The sequence below is a fragment of the Schistocerca nitens genome, chromosome 3 (genome assembly GCF_023898315.1).
Source record: "Schistocerca nitens isolate TAMUIC-IGC-003100 chromosome 3, iqSchNite1.1, whole genome shotgun sequence".
In the NCBI taxonomy this organism is placed as follows: domain Eukaryota; kingdom Metazoa; phylum Arthropoda; class Insecta; order Orthoptera; family Acrididae; genus Schistocerca; species Schistocerca nitens.
In genome coordinates this window covers 913,465,937-913,488,267 of record NC_064616.1, presented here as the reverse complement: position 1 = coordinate 913,488,267, position 22,331 = coordinate 913,465,937, and the positions used below count along the sequence as shown (strand labels likewise).

The window sequence follows — 22,331 nt, the reverse complement described above, 5'->3', positions numbered from 1 at the left end:
ATGCCTGTCCCCCCCTAGGGGGCTCGCCACTCTTTGCCGGGTTTGTGCTTGGCAACCACGGGGTCCCAGCCTTTGTACCATTTTTGTGCTGCATGTCTATCCTCTTGCTGTTCTTTTTCCACTCCCTTGGGGAACATGTCTGGGATGTTTTTGTGAATGTTGTGCATTCTGTCGCTGATGTCAGAACAGTCTTACCTTTGTTTTTTCTCCCCCTTTTCCTTTCTTTGTTTCCCTTCTCCTCGCGTTCCTCCACTTCAGTGTTCGAGGATCCTCTTTTTCCTCTTCCTCCCTGTGTGCACCTGAAGGCTGGCCCATGTGTCTGACATGTAACAGGTGGCTGGGTAACATGTAATTCCCAGCCCCGGGTTGACAGGTAGGGTTTGCACGTAGCCCCTGCTACAGGCCAGGCCCAGGGAGGGGTGACTGCCCGAGCTGTAACCTTCCCAAATTGCCGATTGGTTCCTCTGTCAGTTGTTCGGGAGGTGTGAACAATAACGTAAGGTGGGTGCACACCCTTGTGAAGGGGGCCCTCAATTGGAAGGAGCGCACCATTGGAGACACTGGCAATCATGGTGGATTTCCTCATGATGAGTCAATCATCTTCCCACTCGACATCTACAAAACAAATGTAATGAGGCTAATGATTCAAAGATCCTTCCCGCTGAACCACGGTTCCTCGTGTCTCATGTACTGAAGATGGTCAGCCTTTCACCACGGTAAATCCATTTATTATACAGAAAGGTGTTAATTCAATTGCCAGCCCTGTGAAATCCTGCTCTCGGCTACAGAATGGCACTTTGCTTTTGGAGACCACTTCTGATTCTCAAGCACAACTACTGCTTGTTGCCTCACTTCTCCACGGTTACCCTGTTCATGTCGAGGCCCATCGAACTTTGAATTCTTCACATGGTGTAGTTTGCACCAGGCAGCTCGACGGTCTGACCGAAGCCGAAATCCAATCTTACCTCTCTGATCAGGGTATCACTGCCATCTGTCATGTAATGAAAAAGGTAGATTCCCCCTTAGTGCCCACCTGCACTCTTTTTCTCACCTTTGATAGAGTGGTGCTTCCATCAAAGATAATAGCAGGCTATGAAATTATCACAGTCCAGCCGTACATTTCAAACCCGATGCGCTGCTACCAGTGTCATCATTTCAATCACACTAGAATGTCTTGTCGACAGCCAGCCCAATATGTTTCCTGTGGTAGGGATGCACACGAGGGCGATCGTCCGCCTCCTTCTGACCGCTGCATCAACTGCAGTGGTGGCATGCTGCCTCCTTTCGGGATTGTCCCATGTATCTTGATGAGCGGGCTGTCAAAGAGATTCGAGTAAAGGAAAAAGTGCCTTACCCAGTAGCTCGCAAGTTACTGTCTAGATGCAAACTCTGTGTCCTCCCGTCTGGTACCTATAGTTCTGTTCCTTCTGTTCTTGTTACCCCTCACTCCATGAAGGACATGGCCACCCAGACGTATGACGTCCAGTTCAGCTCTGAGGTTGTGAAATCGCCCAGTGTCAAGGTAGCATAACCATCCCCCTGTCCCGCTGTGCAACAACCCGTCAAACTCTTGCCTCAAGGAGTGAAGCCACCAGCTACACAACCAGTGGGCAGGAAAGGACAGGAGTACTACTCCCAAGAAGACTTCCTCTGTCCCTCCAGCCAAACAACACCCAAGTCTTCCAGTAACCAAAAAGGCTTGAAGAAGTCCACCAAAGGCAAACGGTCTTCTCTGTCGCCAACTCAAAGATCCTGTTTGACGGTGTCTCCACGTGATACTGTAGCCTGGTTGCTTTCCGATTCGTTTTGACCTTCCACCTGAGATTGACATTTCATCTCATGGGGGCGTCCTGCTGCTCATACGGGATAAAATTCATAGTCAACTCATCTCCCTGACTACCCATCTTCAAACTGTTGCTGTTCGCTTTTCCTTCCCCACCAGACTTTTTCCTTCTGTACCATTTATGTCCCTCCGTCATTCAATTTCATCAGGACAGACTTCCTTCGGCTTATTGGGCAGCTACCTCCCCCATTTTTGCTGCTCGGTGACTTTAATGCACATCATCCCCTTTGGGGTTCTCCCAGGACCTGTCGGAGAGGTGCCCTCTTGGCTGACCTTCTTAACCAACTTAACCTCTTCTGCCTTAACACTGGGGCACCCACTTTCCTTTCCAACTCCTTGCACACGTATTTCCATTTGGACCTATCCTTTTGCACTGCCCAACTTGCCCATCGTGTTGAGGGATCCATTCTTTCTGACACCTACTCGAGCGACTGTTCCCCGTGTGCTCTGTTCACTGACTCCTACCCCATCCGCGTGCACGCCCAAATGGCCTACCTTAGTAAGGTTGACTGGTAGCTTTACTCCTCCCTGGCGACCTTCGAAGAACAAGATTTCCCCAGTTGTCATGACCAGGTGGACTATCTCATCACTGTTATCCCTACTGCTGCAGAACCTTCCATTCCTCGCATATACTCTTTACCATGTCGTGTCCCAGTCCCTTGGTGGACTGAGGCATGCCGTGAAGCAATTCGTGCACAGAGACGTGCTCTCTGTGTTTTTAACCATCATCCTATGATGGCAAACTGCATTCATTATAAACGGATGCGTGCAAAGTGTCGTCACGTTCTTCGGGATTGCAAACGGGCTAACTGGATTTCATTCACTAGTTCTTTTAACAGTTCCACTCCTTCCTCTGTCATGTGGGCCAACCTCCGATGGCTCTCAGTGTCCAAGATCCATTCCCCCATTTCCGGCGTCACAGTCGTAGACGATGTTATCGTGGACCCTATTGCTGTCTCCAACACCTTGGGCCACCATTTTGCGGAAGTTCTGAGCTCTTCCCACTATCACTCTGCCTTCCTCCATTGGAAACATGTGGAGGAGGCTCGGGCGATAGTGTTCTGTTCTCTGAATCCTGAGTGCTACAATGCTGCATTTACTATGAGAGAACTCGATCATGATCTCAATTCATCCCGATCCTCCGCCCCAGGGCCGGATGCCATCCACATTTAGATGTGGCAGCCCCTTTCTCCTGCGGACAAGCACTTTCTGCTTAACACATACAACCGCATCTGGGCAGAGGGCACGTTTCCCGGGTGCTGGCATGAATCCACCGTCATACCCATACCTAAGCCCGGTAAGGGCAAGAACCTTCCTTCTAGCTACCACCCCATTGCTCTTACCAGTTGCGTATGCAAGGTCATGGAACATATGATTCATGCCGATTTGGTATGGTTGCTTGAGTCTCACAGTTTACTGAGGAATGCACAGTGTGGATTTTGAGCACGGCGTTCTGCAGTTGACCATCTTGCTACTTTGCCCACTCATACCATGAATGGTTTTCTGTGGAAATTCCAGATTGTGGCCATGTTTTTCTATTTGGAGAAGGCCTATGACACCTGCTGGAGAACTGGTATCCTCCGTACTCTTTAGATGTGGGGCTTCCGTGGCCGCCTGCCCTGTTTCCGTCAGGCATTTTTACAAGATCGAGTTTTCAAGGTGCGTGTGGGTTCTGCCTTGTGGGACACCTTTATCCAGGAAAACGGTGTGTCTCAGGGTTCCGTCCTGAGTGTCGTCCTCTTTGCTTTCGCCTTTAACCCTATAATGGCCTGCCTGTCTCCTACCTGGCATCACTGGCTCCCTTTTTGTTGACAATTTTGTCATCTATTGCAGTTTTCCACGGACCTGTCTCACTGAGTGGCGTATCGATCATCTTTACTCCTGGAGCATTGACAATGGCTTTTGCTTTTCCACTGACAAAACCTTCTGTATGAATTTCTGGTGACAGAAGTGGTTTCTCCCACCATCTTTACATCTTGGGCCTGTTGCCCTTCCGTTCATTGAAACTACGAAATTCCTGGGGCTTATGCTTGGTTCTTCCATGTATTTTATCTGGCTTATGCTTGATAGGAAACTCACTCTCAATGGTACTTCTGGGATGTTGATCGAACCACCCTCCTTTGTTTGTACCAGTCCTTCATCTGTTCGAAACTTGACTATAGTTGCTTTGTTTATGTGTTTGCACGTCCATCCCTCGTACGCCATCTCAACACTAGCCACCATTGTGGCATCTGTTTGGGTGTGGGTGCCTTTCACACAAGCCCAGTTGAGAGTCTGTATGCTGAAGCTGCTGAACTAACCCTGCCTTACTGCCGTGACTTTCTTCTCAGCAGGTATGCATGCTGTTTGTCTGCCATGTGTGGCCACCCATCCTGTGCCTCCTTCTTTGATAATTCCTTTGTCAGTATAGGGCTCATCCCTCTTTTCTGTTACCTCCTGGAGTCTGCTTTCAGCACTTGCTACGGCGGCTTAACTTTACACTACCTTCACCTTTGCCAGTGGGTGTGAACCCTTCACCACCCTGGCTTCGAGAAGCAGCCAATGTTGACCTTGGCCTTCATTTGCTTCCTAAGAACACTACTCCAGCCTTGGTGTATCACCTTCAGTTTCACGACCTTCGCATAGAGCTTCGAGATAGTACCTTTGTATACACTGATGGCTCTTGGACTGACCATGGGGTTGGATGTGCCTTCGTCATTGGCACCTGTGTCTTTCGCTTTTGGTTTCCAGCACACTCCTCAGTATTTACAGCCGAGCTCTTCGCCTTGTATCAGGCCACAGAGTACATCTGGCGACACAGCCTTTTCAGCTGTGTCCTCTGCTCAGACTCACTCAGTGCCCTTCAAAGTCTATGTGCACTGTACACCACCCATCCCTTAGTGCAGCGGGTCTAGGAAAACTGTCAACTGCTCACTCTTGGTGGAGCCCATGTTATGTTTCTGTGGGCTCCTGGTCATGTTGGTCTGCCAGGAAACAAGGCTGCTGACACTACTGCCAAAGCTGCAGTCCTCATACCTCAGATTGCGAGTACCTATATTCCCTCTGATGATCTCTGTGTAGCCATCTGCCAGGAGGTGGTGTCCCTTTGGCCTCACCAATGGTCCCCCCTTCATGGGAATATGCTCTGACTTAAGCCTCTCCCAGTGGCTTGCACGACCTCTTGGCCTGGGAGTAGGTTATTTGAACTCTGCTGCATATTGGGCACTGCATTTTTAGCCATCGGCATTTGCTAAGTGGCGCTATCCCACCACTTTGCCCACATTGCACTCAAGTTTTAACTGTGTGCCACTTTGTGATGGAATGTCCATTTTTTTACCTTTTACATTCCCATTTGGGTTTGCCGTTTGAGTTATTGGCCATTTTAGCAAATGACATGCAGGCTGTCGACTGTGTCTTACTTTTCATCCGCCAAAGCAGTATGGCAAAGGCCATTTAATTTTTAGTTTTGGTCTTCTGTTTCTGTATGGTGTCTTTTTTTAGCCCTTTTTCCACATGCCTGTATTTAGCTGCCTTCTGTTACATCAACTGGGACTGGCGTATAGTCATTTAACTCCTCTCTGTGCTCATGTTCTATAGTTTTGACTTGGCCACGTATGACCTCAGTTGTTGTTTGTACCCTAAAGCAACAACACAACACAACACAACACAACACAACTAATGCCTATCTCTATACTGACACCGTTCATTAAGGTCGGGCCTGTTTGTAACTACGAGGTCTAAAATTGTACTGGGCACCCCCTCAGGCTGGGAATTTTAGAGGGCATGGAGGCTGAGGAGACGAGGTAGTGACACTACAGATGCAGGAGGCAGAGCTCAAAAGCTGGTGTGGGTGGCTTTCATATGCCCTATTGCGCCAATGAAACAGTGTTGTCTGGAAGCGTATTTATTGCATGTGATTTCACAATAGGGGTTTTCTTCTCCAGCACAGCAGAAGACATGCTGCATTGCACAATCAACAATGCAGTACAAAATGTATTTTAGTTGTCCCGTAAATGAACACCTAACATGTGTGCAGAATATCAGCTACGATACTATTTGGATTTGATTATTATTCTGTCTGTTGTTATGGGGATCTGGAAGAAGAAGAAGAAGAAGAAAAAGAAGATAATGATGATTTTGAGTGATCTTATCCTACGTAATTCATCATCAGCATTGTGTCATGGCAACAGTCAGGCCCTGTGGGAAGTGATATATGCTTTGCTTAGGAGGTGGTTCCCACATTCTGGGTGACCAAGGATGTAAAGTAATTTGTTTCTGGTGAAGTAATGGTATGGTGTTCCCCCCCCCCTCTCTCTCCCCCCTCCCCCCTCCTCCCCCCCTCCCCCCCTCCCCCCCCCCACCAGATGTAGCCATTTCTACATGATCCATAATTGTACAATAGCAATACTCCTGCAACTAGAATTATATTGTGATCCAAAATCTTGTAATATCTCAAAAATTCATAAAAGATTAATTAAATAAAAGTAGCACAAGTTTCTCTGCAAATAGCCAACCAAATACTACAATTGAACAGGACTGACATGCTTAGGAGGTACGACAGAAAATACCTCAAAGCAGGTATACCTGTACATGGTTTGATGAGGAATGTGCTGAAGTTTCTGCTAATGGAAAGATAATAAGAATGAAATTCCTACAAAATCCCGATAATAAAAACAAATCCTCCTTAACCCAGAACCATAAAGCTTGTTTCTCTGCCATAAAAAGAAAATGGAATTTCAGTTAAGGAAATTTTGAAAAGGAAAGATGAGTAGAGTTTAGTGTTCTCTCAATAATGTCATTATGGACAGTTCTCAAGCTTGGATAGGAGAAGGAAATTGGCTGTGTCCTTTTCAAAGGAACCATCATGGCATTCAGCTTAAGCAATTTAGGAAAACCATGGAAAAAGAAAATTTGGATGGCTGCTCGTGGAGTTGAACAGCTATCCTTCAAAATGCAAGAGCAGTGTCTTACCACTGCACTACCTTGATCAGTGGGAAGTTTTGATTAAAATAGGAAATGGCAAGACAGACAGACACAAGGGCATCTTTCTGAGCATGTAAAAGCTGCATAAATGGAAAAAAAGATTATTACAATTAGAAACTGGAAACTATTAATGGGACTTAAACATACAAAAGACAGATAGAAATGCTAGTTTGAAGAACTATTAATAAAGTAGTGGTACTAACACAAGCAACAGCGATACACAGTTTTGAACTGCAGAAATACTACTTGAGGAATCCTCTGCAAGAAGTGAAAGTAAGTATACAGTTGCTAGAAAGGTATGACACATCTGACAGCTGATATTTGGAAAATGGGGGTTTACCTTTACTTGGGAAACTTAATAATCTGAGTGTCCAGTGTAATGGGGGTTCTGAAAGCTGCGATCAGATAAGGTTAAATGAAAGTTGGGAAGATGATAAAATTCCAGAGGACAGGGTAGATGTTTGATTTACCCAAAATACACTGTTGGAAAGAAAAAGTTAGTACACCGTTTTAGAGGTTTCCAATTCACTCAAGACCCATTGTTGCAACAGTGCACATGGAGTACATGAAATTGTTACACTTATAGATCAATAGCACATTTGGTTCTGAGGTACCAGGTATTGACCCATGCTGAAACACCCTTTGTAGTACCTGGTGTAGTCTACATGGGTGTCAATGCAGGCTGGTACCACAACCACATCTATTCCAGATTTAAGTATGGTATTTCTAGAGGACAGAGGGAAGAGGATGGACACAAATCCAGGAACGACAGGTACAAGGAACTCATGAGTAGTTATAGAACATACATGCTGCTACTTACTCTTGACAGTATTGATAATGGTGGTAGCACTCCCTCCAATCTTGTTTCTGACACCACTTGTAGAGGCCTGGGGTGTGGGCACTAGAGGAGCCATTCTTCTAGTTTGTCAGGATAACATTTGCCTCTCCCATCTGGGTATTGTGGGTGCAGTGGGGTGCTTAAAAACTATATTGTTGCAACAAGCTAGGTGAGATACAGGTGCACACTCTTGTCTGGTGACACTGCCTGGAATCAGTCCATGGCATCTTCATGTCAGTGTCCCAGTGGTGGACATACCTGAAGGTCATGCACATTGTGGGCTGCAGAATGCTTACACAGTGCTTAGTAGCACCAGTTGAAGCTAGTGCAGTATTCTTTTTGCAGGCAGACACAACTGTGCTTAGCACAGCCAGCTGTGGCCGCGTGGAGGTAGTAGCGTGAAGGTGGGCGGCACAGTGTCCTGAACTCCGGACCTTGGTTTACAAATGGCAGGATGATGATGATGATGACAGCTGTCCAGCATATGCTGGAGTTTCCAGCTGCGCAGCAGCCATCTAGTTATGGTCCCCAAATTGAATCTGTCTTGTGGCTTCATCAGTGGGTATAAATAATTCCCTGATGATTGGCTGTCTGGTGGTGGAGGAATGCGACACCAACTGGCATAATGTGTGGGGCACATTGCAGGTCAGCTGTGTCATCAGCTCCATGACTTCAGGGCGGTAATTGGGATACAATGTCCCAAATTTGCTTGTCACTGCAGTACTCTGTCTATGTCTGTACCACAACACTTTCCACTATACTGTGTATACAGAATAAGTAAAAATTTTTAAATTGCTAGCCTTCCTTTGTTGTAATTACAGTAGCTAACAGCGTAATTCTTTTAAATTGTGTAATCTAACTTGCTATGGCTTATCAGCAGTGGTTATGGCTGTTACTGCTACTGGTTTAGAGCCATTCTGGTTGAGTTTTTCCAGTTGATTGCATGATAGTTCCCAGTGTCCCAGCGATATGGCATGTTCGCAGTGACATGCTTTAAAGATATGCTAGGTAATAGTTAATTAGTGAGGAGAATTAGATGTGGTAGTTCCACAGTTGTCTTAATCCACCATGCTTTTAATCTCATTTGTTCAGGTTCTTCAGCCCCCCCCCCCTCCCCTACCCACCTGTGTTTCCCCCTTGCATACGAGAAATATCAAAATACGGCCTTGAACATTTCTACTGTGTGCATATTGTAGCTACACCACATGTACAAAATCTGTGCATGTGTACGAGGAGCCTCGCACAGGTTGTTGCACCTGACAGCAGCCTCTCACCGACCTTAGCAAAACTTCTTGCCATGCCACATATTGCCATTTAGACTGTTTTGCTTGAGTGGGAATAAGAACATTATTTCTTGTATCACTTGTTAATTATTACAGTACTTGCAATATGTAAACAAATTAGGAGAATAAGCATAAAATTAAAAATTACAGATCCAGGGGTGTATTATTGAGTTCTCATTGCACAGAAAGTTGGGGCACTGATAGATGTATAAGCAGCTTTAGGCATGCCCCAGAGAAGTATGTTGGAACTCTTGCTGTTAATGCTGTATGTTAATGACCTGGCAGAAAATATTAATAGTAGACTTCTTGTTGCTGATGTGGTTATCTGTAAAGAAGTACTGTCTGAGAAAATTTGCTCAAATATGGTATGCAGTCATATATTGAGAAGATTTCAAAGTGGTGCATAGATGAACAACTTGCTTTAAAAGTTCAGAAATGTAAACTTTTGCACTTCACTAAATGCAAAAATGTAATATTCTGTTAGTAAAATATCAGTGAGTCACAATGGGAATTGGTCAGCCCATACAACTTGAAGAAATATGAAATGGAATGATCATATGGGTTCAGTTGTGGATGAAGCAGGTGCCAGACTTTGGTTTGTTGGTAGGATACTGAGAAAATGCAGTCAATCTAGAAAGGAGATTGCTCAGGAAACAATTGTGAAAATCACCTTAGAATACTGCTCAAGTGTATATGGGACCCATACCAAAAAACACAAATGGTCAGAGGTTTCTTAGACCCAGGGGACAGAATCAAAGGTTTACTGTAAAGCCAGAAGTGGCAAAGGCTTGAAGATGAATGCCAACTGTCCCATGAGAGCCTACCTGCAGTTTCAAGAACCAGCAGAGCACGTGTGGAATCTAGAAATATACTGCAACCCATTACATCTCACTCCCGTAAAGACAGTGAAACCAAGATTAAACTAATGACTGCACACACAGATACATATAAGCAAACATTTTTCCCATTCTCCAGATGTGAATGGAACTAGAAGAAACCATAATAAGAAAGTTGTTCAATAAGTAATGGTCCACATTTTTCTCTCATACATCAGTATGTCTTGTCCCTGTCCTCTTTTTCTACATAGTCTCCATCATGTTCTATGGCCGTACACCAATGGTGTGGAAGAGCATGTATTCCCTGCTGGTAAAAGCTCTTGCCCTGTAGGTGTAACCTTGTTTTCACTGCATGTCTCCTGTAATGATCAGTGACAGAAAGGTCTCTCTGTTGATCTCAAAACACTCCAATAATTCAGATCAAGTGGCCTTTCTTTGAATCTTGTGGCCCACTGTGAGCATTCATGGAACCCTTCATTAGCACATCTTTGAATATCTGAGTGTCTTGATCATTCCAGATGCACTTCCAATGCTGACCGACAACTGTAGAGCCAATTGTCGAGTTTTGATGTGCCAGTTGGCATGAATAATGGCATCCGCACGATTCAGCATGTCTGGAGCATTGGCTGTGACAGGATGATCTGAGCATGGCTGATCAAGGAGCACTGTTTCAGCGTTTCCTGAGGCTGTAACTTTTTTTACCCATCACCCAACTGTACTCCTATGAACTGCAGCATCACCATACACTGCACACAAATATTTATGGATTTTCACAGCGGTTTCTTTTTCTGCACGCTAGAATGCAATAACAGCACACTTCTTGTAATGTGAGTCGTATGTAGACGCTATTTTGACACTGTACTATGGCTCTGCCATGTGCCAAACAGTTCAAAACTTCAGTGTCGCACAGAACAAACATCAAACATGCAGCAACAACAAGAGAGTCTATCTATGTATATTAATGATTTTTTTAAAAAATGTGGGGCATTACTTATTGAACGACACTCGTACATTTACAGCTGGAAGTACTCTCTCCATGTCCTTCACAGATTTGCAGAGTCTGGATGTAGAAACAGATAAAAAATTGCAAGAGAGAGCACTGTCAGACTAGTATAGTTATATTCTAGGAAATTTACATTACACTCTAGCACTAGGTACCATCCAATTCTGTTCAAAATTAAAAATACTCAGTAAAGTATTAAGTTATTTTGTTAATATCTCAGAATTACCAACTGGAACCTTGTGCATTGGGACTGTTGCTACTAACCTTCTACGAATTCCAATTTGTGTAGCAATCACTTCAAAATGCTGTTCACTGCAAACCAACCTCAAAGAATATTTATATTCTTATCCCTTCCTATGGAAGTATCTGCTGCTCCTCCTTGCCTATCTCATCCACAAATCTGTTTGTGTGAACTCTGAATTTACCATAAAAAACGTGCTTCCTTCACAACAGTTACTACTGTGACTCTTCCACGACTGACAGTATCCATCCTTACAGATTCTGCTACCAACCCAGGCAGCAGCCTCCCTCCTTGGTCCACTGAGGTGAAGGTTATGACTTGTAAAACAAACCGGAATCAAATTTAATTTGAATCAATGACAAAAGCAGTTGTCTCTTTTCATGTTGATATGATAATGTGAAAATACTTTTGGATCATCACTTATTACAGCTGTTCTATAGACACCATCTGTTTTTATTCAGCAGTCAATAATTGTGTTATAATATTTTTCATTTGTTTGTTATTTATACAATTACTTGATTTTTCTGTGACAGTTGGAACAGCCATCGGGGTGCATTACTGTTGTTCATGTTTAGTGCTGTTATCAGGCTTGGTAGGGTGTACAAGGGGTGCGAGCAGTGTCAACTGTTGGATCACTGCGAAGGACACAGAGATGACGTGCACTCACATAAGACAGCATTATCAGCACATAACAAGAGTTTGAAAGGGACCCTACTGTGGGTCTCCATTTGGTTGGCTGATCAGCTTGTACAGTATTCAGATCTGTGAAGCATTCAGATGTGGTAGTGGCCAGATGATGGACTGCAAGGGACTGTGAGAGCAGGCATAGTAGTTAGCACACTGGACTCGCATTCGGGAGGACGATGGTTCAATCCCGTCTCCAGCCATCCTGATTTAGGTTTTCCGTGATTTCCCTAAATCGTTTCAGGCAAATGCCAGGATGGTTCCTTTGAAAGGGCACGGCTGATTTCCTTCCCAATCCTTCCCTAACCCGAGCTTGCGCTCCGTCTATAATGACCTCATTGTCGACGGGACGTTAAACACTAACCACCACCACCACCACCACCACCAGAGCATGCATACTCATCATCAAGGTTCCATTGACCATGTCTAACCATCACAAGAGAGGATCACCACATTGTGCATCAAGCACGTGGTAAATACTGCACACAACTGCACCTGCCATCTGAGAACAAGTAATGGACTCACTGCAACATTGTCTGTCATACTGCACCTTTGGTCAGAGACTAGCAGTAAGCCAGCTATGAAATTACCATCCCATGCACATGCTGCCATTAACACAACACAAATGTCTGTGTTTGGAGTTGGGATATGACTGGGAAGCATGGACTGCTAATGAATGGCATCACATTGTGTGATGAACTGCGGTTCTGCACTATTCCAGATGATAAGGGGAGCCATCAGGTGTGACTTCGGCCATGGCATGGGGAGCCATCAGGTGTGACTTCGACCACGGCATGGGGAGCCATCAGGTGTGACTTCGGCCATGGCATGGGGAGCCATCAGGTGTGACTTCGGCCATGGCATGGGGAGCCATCAGGTGTGACTTCAGTTATGGCTGGTAGGGATTGAGGGAACTCTGACGACACAGCACTGCAGCACAGTCACCTGCATCCTCATGTTACCTCTTGTATGACAGTATCACCGTCCAATTTTTCAAGCACAGTGGTACATGTCTGTCTGAACTGTCTGTGCAATAGTGAGATACTCCTGTGGCCTGCAGGATTCCCAGATCCATCTCCAACAGAACATGAAGGACTAGCTCAGACATAAACTTCAACCTAGTTGTTTCGATGCCCTTCCCATCCAAATCAGTGCTTGCATGCCAACCAGAGGGGGTTGCATAGTGGTAAGTGGGCTCATGCTGTCAAGTTCTGTTTAAATTTTGACTCAATTTTGTAATCACTGAAATAACATTATATACCCTCTCAACCTGTGATGTTTGTTTCTGTTTCTTCCTCCCTCTGTTGGTGCTTCACCTTTTTTTTTTTTTGGTCAGGCTGAATATGAATGAAACACACACAATAGTGTTGCACATTGAGTAACTCTTCTTTGGAGTAGATGGAGTTGTTGAGCAGATATGATTTGAATTTGAATTCCAGTTAATCTGACAGCTATTGTTATACACTGAATGCACTAGTTGTTAGAATTTACAAGTTTGTGCATCATGTATGCAGTTTTTGTATCACAATTTGATCTTTGATTCTGTGGATTCCAGTTTATGCTGAAAATGTATTTTTTAACTGAATTGTTTTCTTGATTCACTTACAAAGGTTTTTGGTTCTTGATATTTGTTCTCGAAAGTTTGACGGTAGTCATACACATATTCAGTGGTAGCTATCATCTGTAGTAACTGAATAAATGGGTGTGATTTCTTCCAGGTAATAATTGGGATGAATCATCAAGTTCGGAGGATGAGAAAACCACAAGCAGTACCGAAATCGGTAAGTTACATATTCTGTATATTTTCATAAATGAATGAAAATATTTGTTAAAAAAATATTTAACTGCTTTGGGAAGATTGTAACTGGTACATATTGTTAAAACATACCTGTTTTCAGTGTCAGTCTGTAGTTGGTGTACATCTCTGATAAATCTGACTTTGAGTTTGGATTTTGCTTAAAAGCAGAAGCTGTAGTCACAAAGGAGACAGACATAATATACAATGATTTTCTTATAAGTGATTGGTGCGCTGTTGTCATCTGTTAGTATACTGCAGTTTTCACTTAATCGTTTTTTGGTGACAGTACATAGTAAGCGGAATGTATTACAAGAGAGTACATAATTAAGACAAAAACTCCAGCTATCTAAATTAAAGAGCCATCATGTTAGAAACAAACTTTATTTCTTTACTGTGGTTTCTATTTTTCATCTTCCTTTAAACATTGTTCCATGGAATCTTATCAAAGGTGCTTCTCAAAACTTCAAAGCAACACTGCCTAAAAGTTAAGGTATTTCTCACTTTCTCTCCACATGTTAATACAGTAAGGTTCTTCATCAATTTAAGTTCTGTTAAGTGTCCCCGAAACAATACATCCAGTTACCAGGGTTAGTTGCTTGGAATATTCACAATAGCCCCTTGCGGGTCAGGGGGTAAGAATAGGCCCGAGGTATTCGTGCCTGTCAAAAGAGTCCGCCTGTAGAGTTTGACCTCCATTTTCCAAAATGTTCCTGAAGAGCGAGCCAATTGGGGAAAGGCATCTTACATGGTGCACAATGTCCATAATGCACTGAGACCTATCGCATCCTTCAATGACGTGGATCTGCACTTCTGCTCATTCTCCAACTGTTGGGCGAGGTCACCCTCCTGGGTGCGTATTTTTCCATCAACTGTGTAGTATCGTTTTCTACGCTGATGATGATAATGGACTTGGTTGCTTGGTTACAGCTGATACCCAGCACGCTAGCCAGTCCGTTGTGGTGGGGCTGCCATGTGCCATGTTGGTTGTGCCCCCTGACCACACAGGGTTCACTCTGCTGATGCCTGCACCATTAACTCTCCACGTATGCCAAGGGGTAGGTGCTCATCCCCCTGGGGCATTGGGACTCCCGGCAATGGCTATCTTGCCAGCTGGCCTTTGCTGTGGCTGGGTGGCACCCATGGGGAGGGCCCCTGGTCGGAGTGGGTGGCATAAGGGCGGATGATGTGTGCTGAAGCGTAGTCCATCATCTCTTGTTGGTGGTGAAACACCAGCAGTCTCTAAGCGTTCATGAGCTCAATTCAATGCACAGAAGTATGACCCCAAATCATTACCCTCCATGGACACACCATAGGAAGAACATCAGGCTACGGATGGCAGCGGATCTTATTCACCCTGGTACCTTGTATGTTTGAGAGCTGATGGGGAATCTTTCATGACGATGAAGCCTCAGTTCTTTGTTCAGCATTTAGAGGACAAGTTTTGGGAGGTGGAGGGATTGTTCAAAATGAGATCTGGGTCAGTCTTGATCAAAACAACATTCTCTGCCCAGTCACGGACGTTGCTCGCTTGTGAAGAGCTGGCGGATGTTTCTGTAACCATCATGCCCCATAAAAGCTTAAATATGGTTCATTGTATCATATTTCACAGGGACCTTCTTTTGTAGTCTGATGATGAGCTGCGCTCCAATTTAGAATGGTGAGGTGTACAGTTTGTCCGATGTGTCCACCAGGGTCCGAGGGATAATCAGGTTGCCACTGGTGCCTTCATCTTCGCCTTCGAGGGTGATAGATTGCCCAAGGAGGTCAAGGTGATGGTCTACCACTGTAATGTAAAGCCCTATATCTCTCCCCCCGATGCAGTGCTTTAAGTGCTGGAAGTTCGGCCATATGTCTTCCTGCTGTACTTCCAGCGTCACATGTCGAGATTGCGGACGCCCATCACATCCCAATACTCCATGTGCCCCGCCTCCCATCTCTGTCAGCTGCGGAGAGCACCATTCGCCTTGCTCGCCAGACTGCAGGATTCTCCTGAAAGAAAGGAAAATCGTGAAGTACAAGACCCTGGACCAACTGACCTACATTGAGGCTACGGCAAAATTTGAACGCCTGCATCCTGTATGTATGACATTGTCTTATGCCACCGCTACAACAGTTCTGGCACCATCAGGTCCACTATCCCCAGTCACTTCTCAGAGCCGGAAGACTACACCTGCCCCCTTGATGGTGGGGGCCACTTCCCTCCCTGTTGTCCCCGCACCACAAGCTTAGGGAGCAACACCTACCCCCAACCATCGGGGATGTCCATCCCCACTTCTAAGCCACAAAAGTATAAGTCTTCTTCAGCTTCTCTCACTAGGAAGGGGTCCCTTGGGTCACTCCCTTCCCAGGTTTCTGCTATTGGGAAAGATGACACCCACCAGTGGCTGAAGAACTCAAAAGCTGCTGGTCGTAGGGCTTCACGTTTATCCTCAGTCTGAGCCAGTGAAATCCTCCCAGCCAGGGAAACCCAAGGAACAATGAAAGAAATCCAAAAAGAAGGCCCCTAAGACCAAGGAAATTGCGGTGGCACCCACACCACCGCTACCAACAAGCTCTGCGTTGGAGGATGGGGTGGAGATTGTGGCGTCTGCTGAGGACCTAGATCTCGCCAGACCCTCAGACACAATGGATATAGACTGCTCAGGCGAAAAGTCGGTGGCAGCAGGTGACCTTGAGGTGTAAACTGCCTCAGGGAATGTTCCATGTCTTCCCAGTCTCACGATGACGTCACCCTCCAGTGGAGTTGCTGCGGTTTTTTCCACCCCCTGGCTGAGCTACGGCAACTGTTAAGCTTTACACCTGCTATCTTCATTGCCCTCCTGGAAACCTGGTTCCCGGCAATGTGGACCTCTGCCCTCCATGGCTATAAGGGATATTACAGGAACTGTAGCGACTATAATTGATTGTCAAGTGGAGTTTGCTTTTATGTCCTAAACTCAGTATGTAGTGACACTGTGCCCCTTCAAACCCCTCTTGAAGCTGTGGCTGTCAGGATAAGTATGACACAGGAAATAACTGTCTGCAATGTATTCTTCGTCCAGATGGGTCAGTACCCTTGAATGTATTAGCTGCAGATATTGACCAACTCCCTAACCCTTTCCTACTTTTGGGAGATTTTAACACCCATAACCCCTTGTGCAGTGGCACCAGTTTTTACTGGCCAAGGCAGTGATGTAGAAACTTAACTGTCTCAGTTCGACCTCTGCCTCTTAAATACTAGGGCCGCCACACATTTCAGTTTGGGTCATTGTAGTTACTCGGCCATTGATTTATCAATTTGCAGCCCAGGACTTCTCCCGTCTATCCACCGGAGAGTACATCTACATCTACATCCATATCCATATCCATATCCATACTCCGCAAGCCACCTGACGATGTGTGGCGGAGGGTAACATGACGACCTGTGTGGTAGTGACCACTTCCCCATCTTCCTCTCACTGCACTGGTGTAATGCCCAGAGATTCCTGCCCAGATGAGCTTTAAACAAGGTGGACTGGGAAACTTTCACCTCTGCTGTCACTGTTGAATCTCCCCCACACGGGATCATCGATGTGGTGGTTGAGCAGGTGACTACAACAATTGTTTCTGCGGCAGAAAATGCGATCCCTCACTCTTTAGGGTGCCCCTGGCATAAGGCAGTCCCTCGGTGGTTGACGAAAGTCTCTGAGGTAATTAAGGAGTGTAGGCGAGCTCTACAGCGGCATAAGTGGCACCCTTCCCTGGAGCACCTCATAGCCTTTAAACGGCTCCGTGCCCACATTCACCAACTTAGCAAACGACGGCAACAGGAGTGTTGGGAGAGATAAGTCTCCACCATTGGGTGACACACGTCACCTTCCCAAGTCTGGGCAAAGATCAACCGTATTTTCGGGTATCGGACCCCAACGTGTGTGCCAAGTGTTACCATAAATGGTGTGTTATCTACCGACACAAACGCGATTGCCGAGCCCTTTGCTGAGCACTATGCTGGAGCCTCTGCGTTGGAGAATTACCCCCCAGCCTTTCACACTTTCAAACGGCGGCTGGAAGGGAAAGCCCTCTCTTTCACTACACGCTACAGTGAATCTGATAATGCCCCATTTATGGAGTGGGTGCTCCTCAGTGCCCTTGCACATTGCCCTGACATGGCTCCTGGGTCAGATGAGATCAACAGTCAGATGATTAAACATCTCTCATCTGACTACAAGCGACATCTCGTCATCTTCAACCGGATGTGGTGCGATGGAGTCTTTCCATCGCAATGGCGGGAGAGCACCATCATTCAAGTGCTCAAACCCGGTGAAAACCCACTTAATGCGGATAGCTATCGGCCTCTCAGCCTCGCCAGTGTTCTTTGTAAGCTGCTGGAATGTATGGTGAGTCGGCAGTTGGGTTGGGTCCTGGAGTCAGGTGGCCTACTGGCTCCATGTCAGGGCGGCTTCTGTCAGGGTCGCTCTACCACTGATAATATTGTGTCCCTCAAGTCTGCCATCTGAATAGCCCTTTTGAGATGCCAACACATGGTAGCATACGACATGACCTGGTGACATCATATGCCACACTGTAAGAGTGGGGTCTCCGCAGCCCACTCCCGATTTTTATCCAAAATTTCCTATCACTCCGTACTTTCCGTGTACAAGTTGGTGCCTCCCATACTTCCCCCCATATCCAGGAGAATGAGGTCCCGCAGGCTCTGTATTGAGTGTGTCTCTATTTTTAGTGACCGTTAATGGTCTATCAGCAGCTGTATGCAGATGACTTCTGCATTTCATATGGCTACTCCAGTACTGGTGTTGCTGAGTGTCGCCTACAGGGAACCATCCACATGGTGCAGTCATGGCTTCCGGTTTTCTGCCATGAAGACGTGTGTCATGCATTTCTGTCAATGCTGTGCATTTCATATGACTACTCCAGTACTGGTGTTGCTGAGTGTCGCCTACAGGGAACCATCCACATGGTGCAGTCATGGCTTCCGGTTTTCTGCCATGAAGACGTGTGTCATGCATTTCTGTCAATGCTGTGCCATTCATCTGTAACCAGCACTTTACCTTAATGATGATCCACTCACTATAGTTGAGACCTATCAATTCTTAGGTTTGGTTTTCGATGCTAGTTTGACTTGGCTTCCTCATCTCAGTCAGTTTAAGCGGAAGTGTTGGCAGCACCTCAATGCCCTCCGCTGCCTTAGCAACGCCACCTGGGGTGCAGATCACTCCATGCTGCTGCAGCTCTACAGAACACTTGTTCAATCCAGCCTTGACTATGGGAGTCCCCCCTGCGGGTTCGGGGGTTAGAATAGGCCCGCGGTATTCCTGCCTGTCGTAAGAGGCGACTAAAAGGAGTCTCAAATGTTTCGGCCTTATGTGATGGTCCCCTGTTGGGTTTGACCTCCATCTTTCTAAATTATTCCGAAGAGCGAGCCAATTGGGGAAGGGCGCCTTACATGGTGCACTGTATCCGTCGTGCATTGAGACCTTTAGCTGGCTTTTTCGTCGTTGCAGTGGTGTCCCGCTCGTTTTCCATCTCTTGGGCAAGGATACGTCCCTGGGTGTGATTACCACGCTGCACTCTGCAGTGTTGCTTTTAACTGCGATGATGACCTTGGACATTTTTGCACCTAAGATCCAGCACGGTAGCCAGTCCGTTGTGGTGGGGCTGCCATGTACCCTGTTGGTTGTAGCCCCCTGACAACGCAGGGATCGCTCTACTGATGCCTGTGCCGTTAACTCCCCACGTATGCCAAGGAGTAGATGCCCATCTCCCTGGGGCATCAGGACTCCCAGCAGTGGCCATCCTGTCAGGTGGGTATTGCTGCGGCTGGGTGGCGCCCGTGGGGAGGGCCCTTGGCATCAGGGCGGATGACCCGCAATGAAGCGTGGTACATCATCTCTCGTTGGCGGCCAGCCACCAGCAGTCTCTAAGCGTTCGAGGGCTCATTTTAAAGCTAACGTTTATGACCCCAAATCGTTCCCATCCCTGGCCACACCATGGGAGGAACGAAAGGCAATGAATGACAGTGACGTGTATTCGCCCAGGTATCTCGTCTGTACCAGAGCTGATGGTGACTCGTTTCTATCCGTGAAGCCTCAGTTCTTTGTAGAGCATTTAGAGGACAAGTTTGGGGAGGTGGAGGGCTTGTCCAAAATGCGCTCTGGGTCAGTTTTGATAAAAACGGCATCCTCTGCCCAGTATCGCAGGTTACTTGCTTGTGACAAGTTGGGGGATGTTAACGTTACCATCACCCCACATAAGAGTTTAAATATTTTCCAGGGTATTATTTTCCATCGGGACGTACTTTACCAGTCTGATGACGAGCTGCGCGCCAATTTAGAGCCCGAGGTGTACATTTCATCCGGCGCGTTCATCGGGGTCCGAGGGACAATCAGGTAGCTACCGGTGCCTTCATCTTGGCCTTCGAAGGTGATACATTACCAGAGAAGGTCAAGGTGATGGTCTACCGATGTGACGTCAAACCCTATATCCCTCCCCCGATGCAGTGCTTTAAGTGCTGGAAGTTCGGTCACATGTCCTCTCGCTGTACTTCTAGCCTCACATTACGAGATTTTGGACGCCCATCTCATCCCGATACTCCATGTGCTCCGCCTCCCGTCTGTGTCAACTGTGGAGAGCCTCATTCCCCTTGCTCGCCGGACTGCAGTATCTTACAGAAAGAACGCAAAATCATGGAATATAAGACCCTGGACCGACTGACCTACACTGAGGCTAAGCAGAAATTTGAACGGCTACATCCCGTGCGCATGATGTCATCTTATGCCTCCACTGTCACTCCTGCTCCAGCTCCTTCAGCTGCAAGACATACAGTCAGCTCTGAGTCAGAGGACCTCACCTGCCCCCTTGACGATGGGGGCCCCTTCTCTCGCTGTTGCTCCCACACCATCTACCTCGGGAGCAGCACCCACTAAACCACTGGGGACACCAGTCCCCACTTCTAAGCCGGAAAAGCGTAAGTCTTCTTCGGCTTCTCTCGCTCGGAAGGGATCCCTTGGGTCACTCCCTTCCCAGGTTCCTACCAGCGGCACAGCAGACACCAACCAGTGGCTGAAGAAGCCACAGGTCGCTGGTCGACGGGCTTCGCGATCCTCTTCGGTCCCATAGACTGACTCCAATAAGCCCTCTCAACAACGGCAACCAAAGGAACAGCTAGAGAAAACGACTTTGAAGACCCGTAAGACCAGGACACCTGCGGTGGCACCTACTCCACCGCTACCTAAAAGCTCTGCGTCTGACGATGTGGTGGAGATCCTTGCGTCCGCTGAGGACCTCGATCTCGCCAGTCCCTCAGACGCAATGGATAGCACTTGCACGGGTGCTCCATCGGAGGCAGCAGGTGACCCAGCGGCGTAATCTGCCTTCCCAGTCCCGTCACGCCTTTCTCCGCCATGGACAATACCATCCTCCAGTGGAACTGCAGCGGTTTCTTCCACCATCTAGCTGAGCTCCACCAACTTATCAGCCTTCACCCTTTCTTCTGCATTGCTCTTCAGGAAACTTGGTTTCCAGCGATGCGATCCCCCACCCTCTGTGGCTATCGGGGTTATTATAAGAACCGGGCAGCATATGAAAGGGTGTCTGGTGGCGTCTGCCTCTATGTCCTTCACACTCTGCACAGCGAGTCTGTCCCTCTCCAAACACCTTTAGAGGCTGTCGCTGTTCGGGTGTGGACGCCACAGGCTGTTACCGTCTGCAGTCTTTACCTTCCACCGGATGGTGATGTCTCGCAGCATGTCCTGGCTGCGCTGATAGCCCAATTGCCGCCACCTTTCTTGCTATTGGACGACTTCAACGCCCATAACCCTCTGTGGGGTGGGTCAGTGGCAACAGGTCGAGGCACCACCGTTGAGCATTTATTGTCGCAGCTCGATCTCTCGATTTTAAATGATGGTGCCTTCACACACTTCAGTGTGGCGCATGGCACATACTCCGCCATTGACCTTTCACTCTGTAGCCCTAGCCTCTTACCGTCTGTTCAGTGGAGTGTGCATGACGACCTGTGTGGTAGTGATCACTTTCCGATCTTTCTGTCACTACCACAGCGTCACTCTTCTGGGCGCCCTAGCAGATGGGCTATGAATAAGGCTGACTGGGACTTGTTCTCCTCCACTGCCGCTATTGAGCCTCTCTCTAATGATGACATTGATGCGGTGGTTCAATCGGTCACCACCAGCATCGTTACTGCCGCCGAATCTGCCATTCCCTGTTCCTCTGGGTCCCCTCGGCGACGGACTGTGCCTTGGTGGGCGCCTGAGATCGCTGCAGTGATTAAAGATCGCCGGCGGGCGCTACAGCGTCACAAGCGACATTCCTGCATTGAACACCTCATCACCTTCAAACGGCTGCGTGCGTGGGCCGCCGCCTTATCCGCCAAAACAAGCAGGAGTGCTGGGAGCGGTATGTGTCCACCATTGGCCTCCATGTCTCTCCATCGCAGGTCTGGGCCAAGATCCGACGCCTCTATGGCTATCGGACCCCTGTCAGCGTCCCTGCGCTCTCACTGAATGGATCAGTTTGTACAGACTCCGACGAAATTGCCAACAGCTTGGCAGAGCATTTTGCTCTTAGTTCCGCTTCTTCCAATTACCCACTGGCCTTTCGCTCCATTAAAGAGCGGATGGAACGTCGGAGCCTTTCATTTCGCACCCACCACCCAGAATCTTACAATGCTCCATTCAGTGGGTGGGAATTTCGCAGTGCCCTAGCCTCTTGCCCTGATACCGTTCCTGGGCCAGATGGCATCCACTGTCAGATGCTGAAACACCTTTCAGTGAACTGCCAGCGGCGCCTCCTCGATATTTACAACCGTATTTGGGTCAAGGGGGAGTTTCCGTCGCAATGGCGGGAAAGCA

The 22,331-nt window shown here is 47.1% G+C and overlaps 1 protein-coding gene across 2 annotated transcripts in view; it reads left to right on the top strand.

The window, feature by feature from the left end:
• The window catches only part of LOC126248973 (caspase activity and apoptosis inhibitor 1-like), a 190,931-nt gene that overhangs the window by 91,831 nt on the left and 76,769 nt on the right, over nucleotides 1–22,331 (top strand). For both annotated transcript variants that reach the window (XM_049950527.1, XM_049950528.1), the window contains one exon: nucleotides 13,409–13,471. In XM_049950527.1, the coding sequence (XP_049806484.1) occupies nucleotides 13,409–13,471 (63 nt within the window). The remainder of the gene's footprint in view (nucleotides 1–13,408; nucleotides 13,472–22,331) is intronic.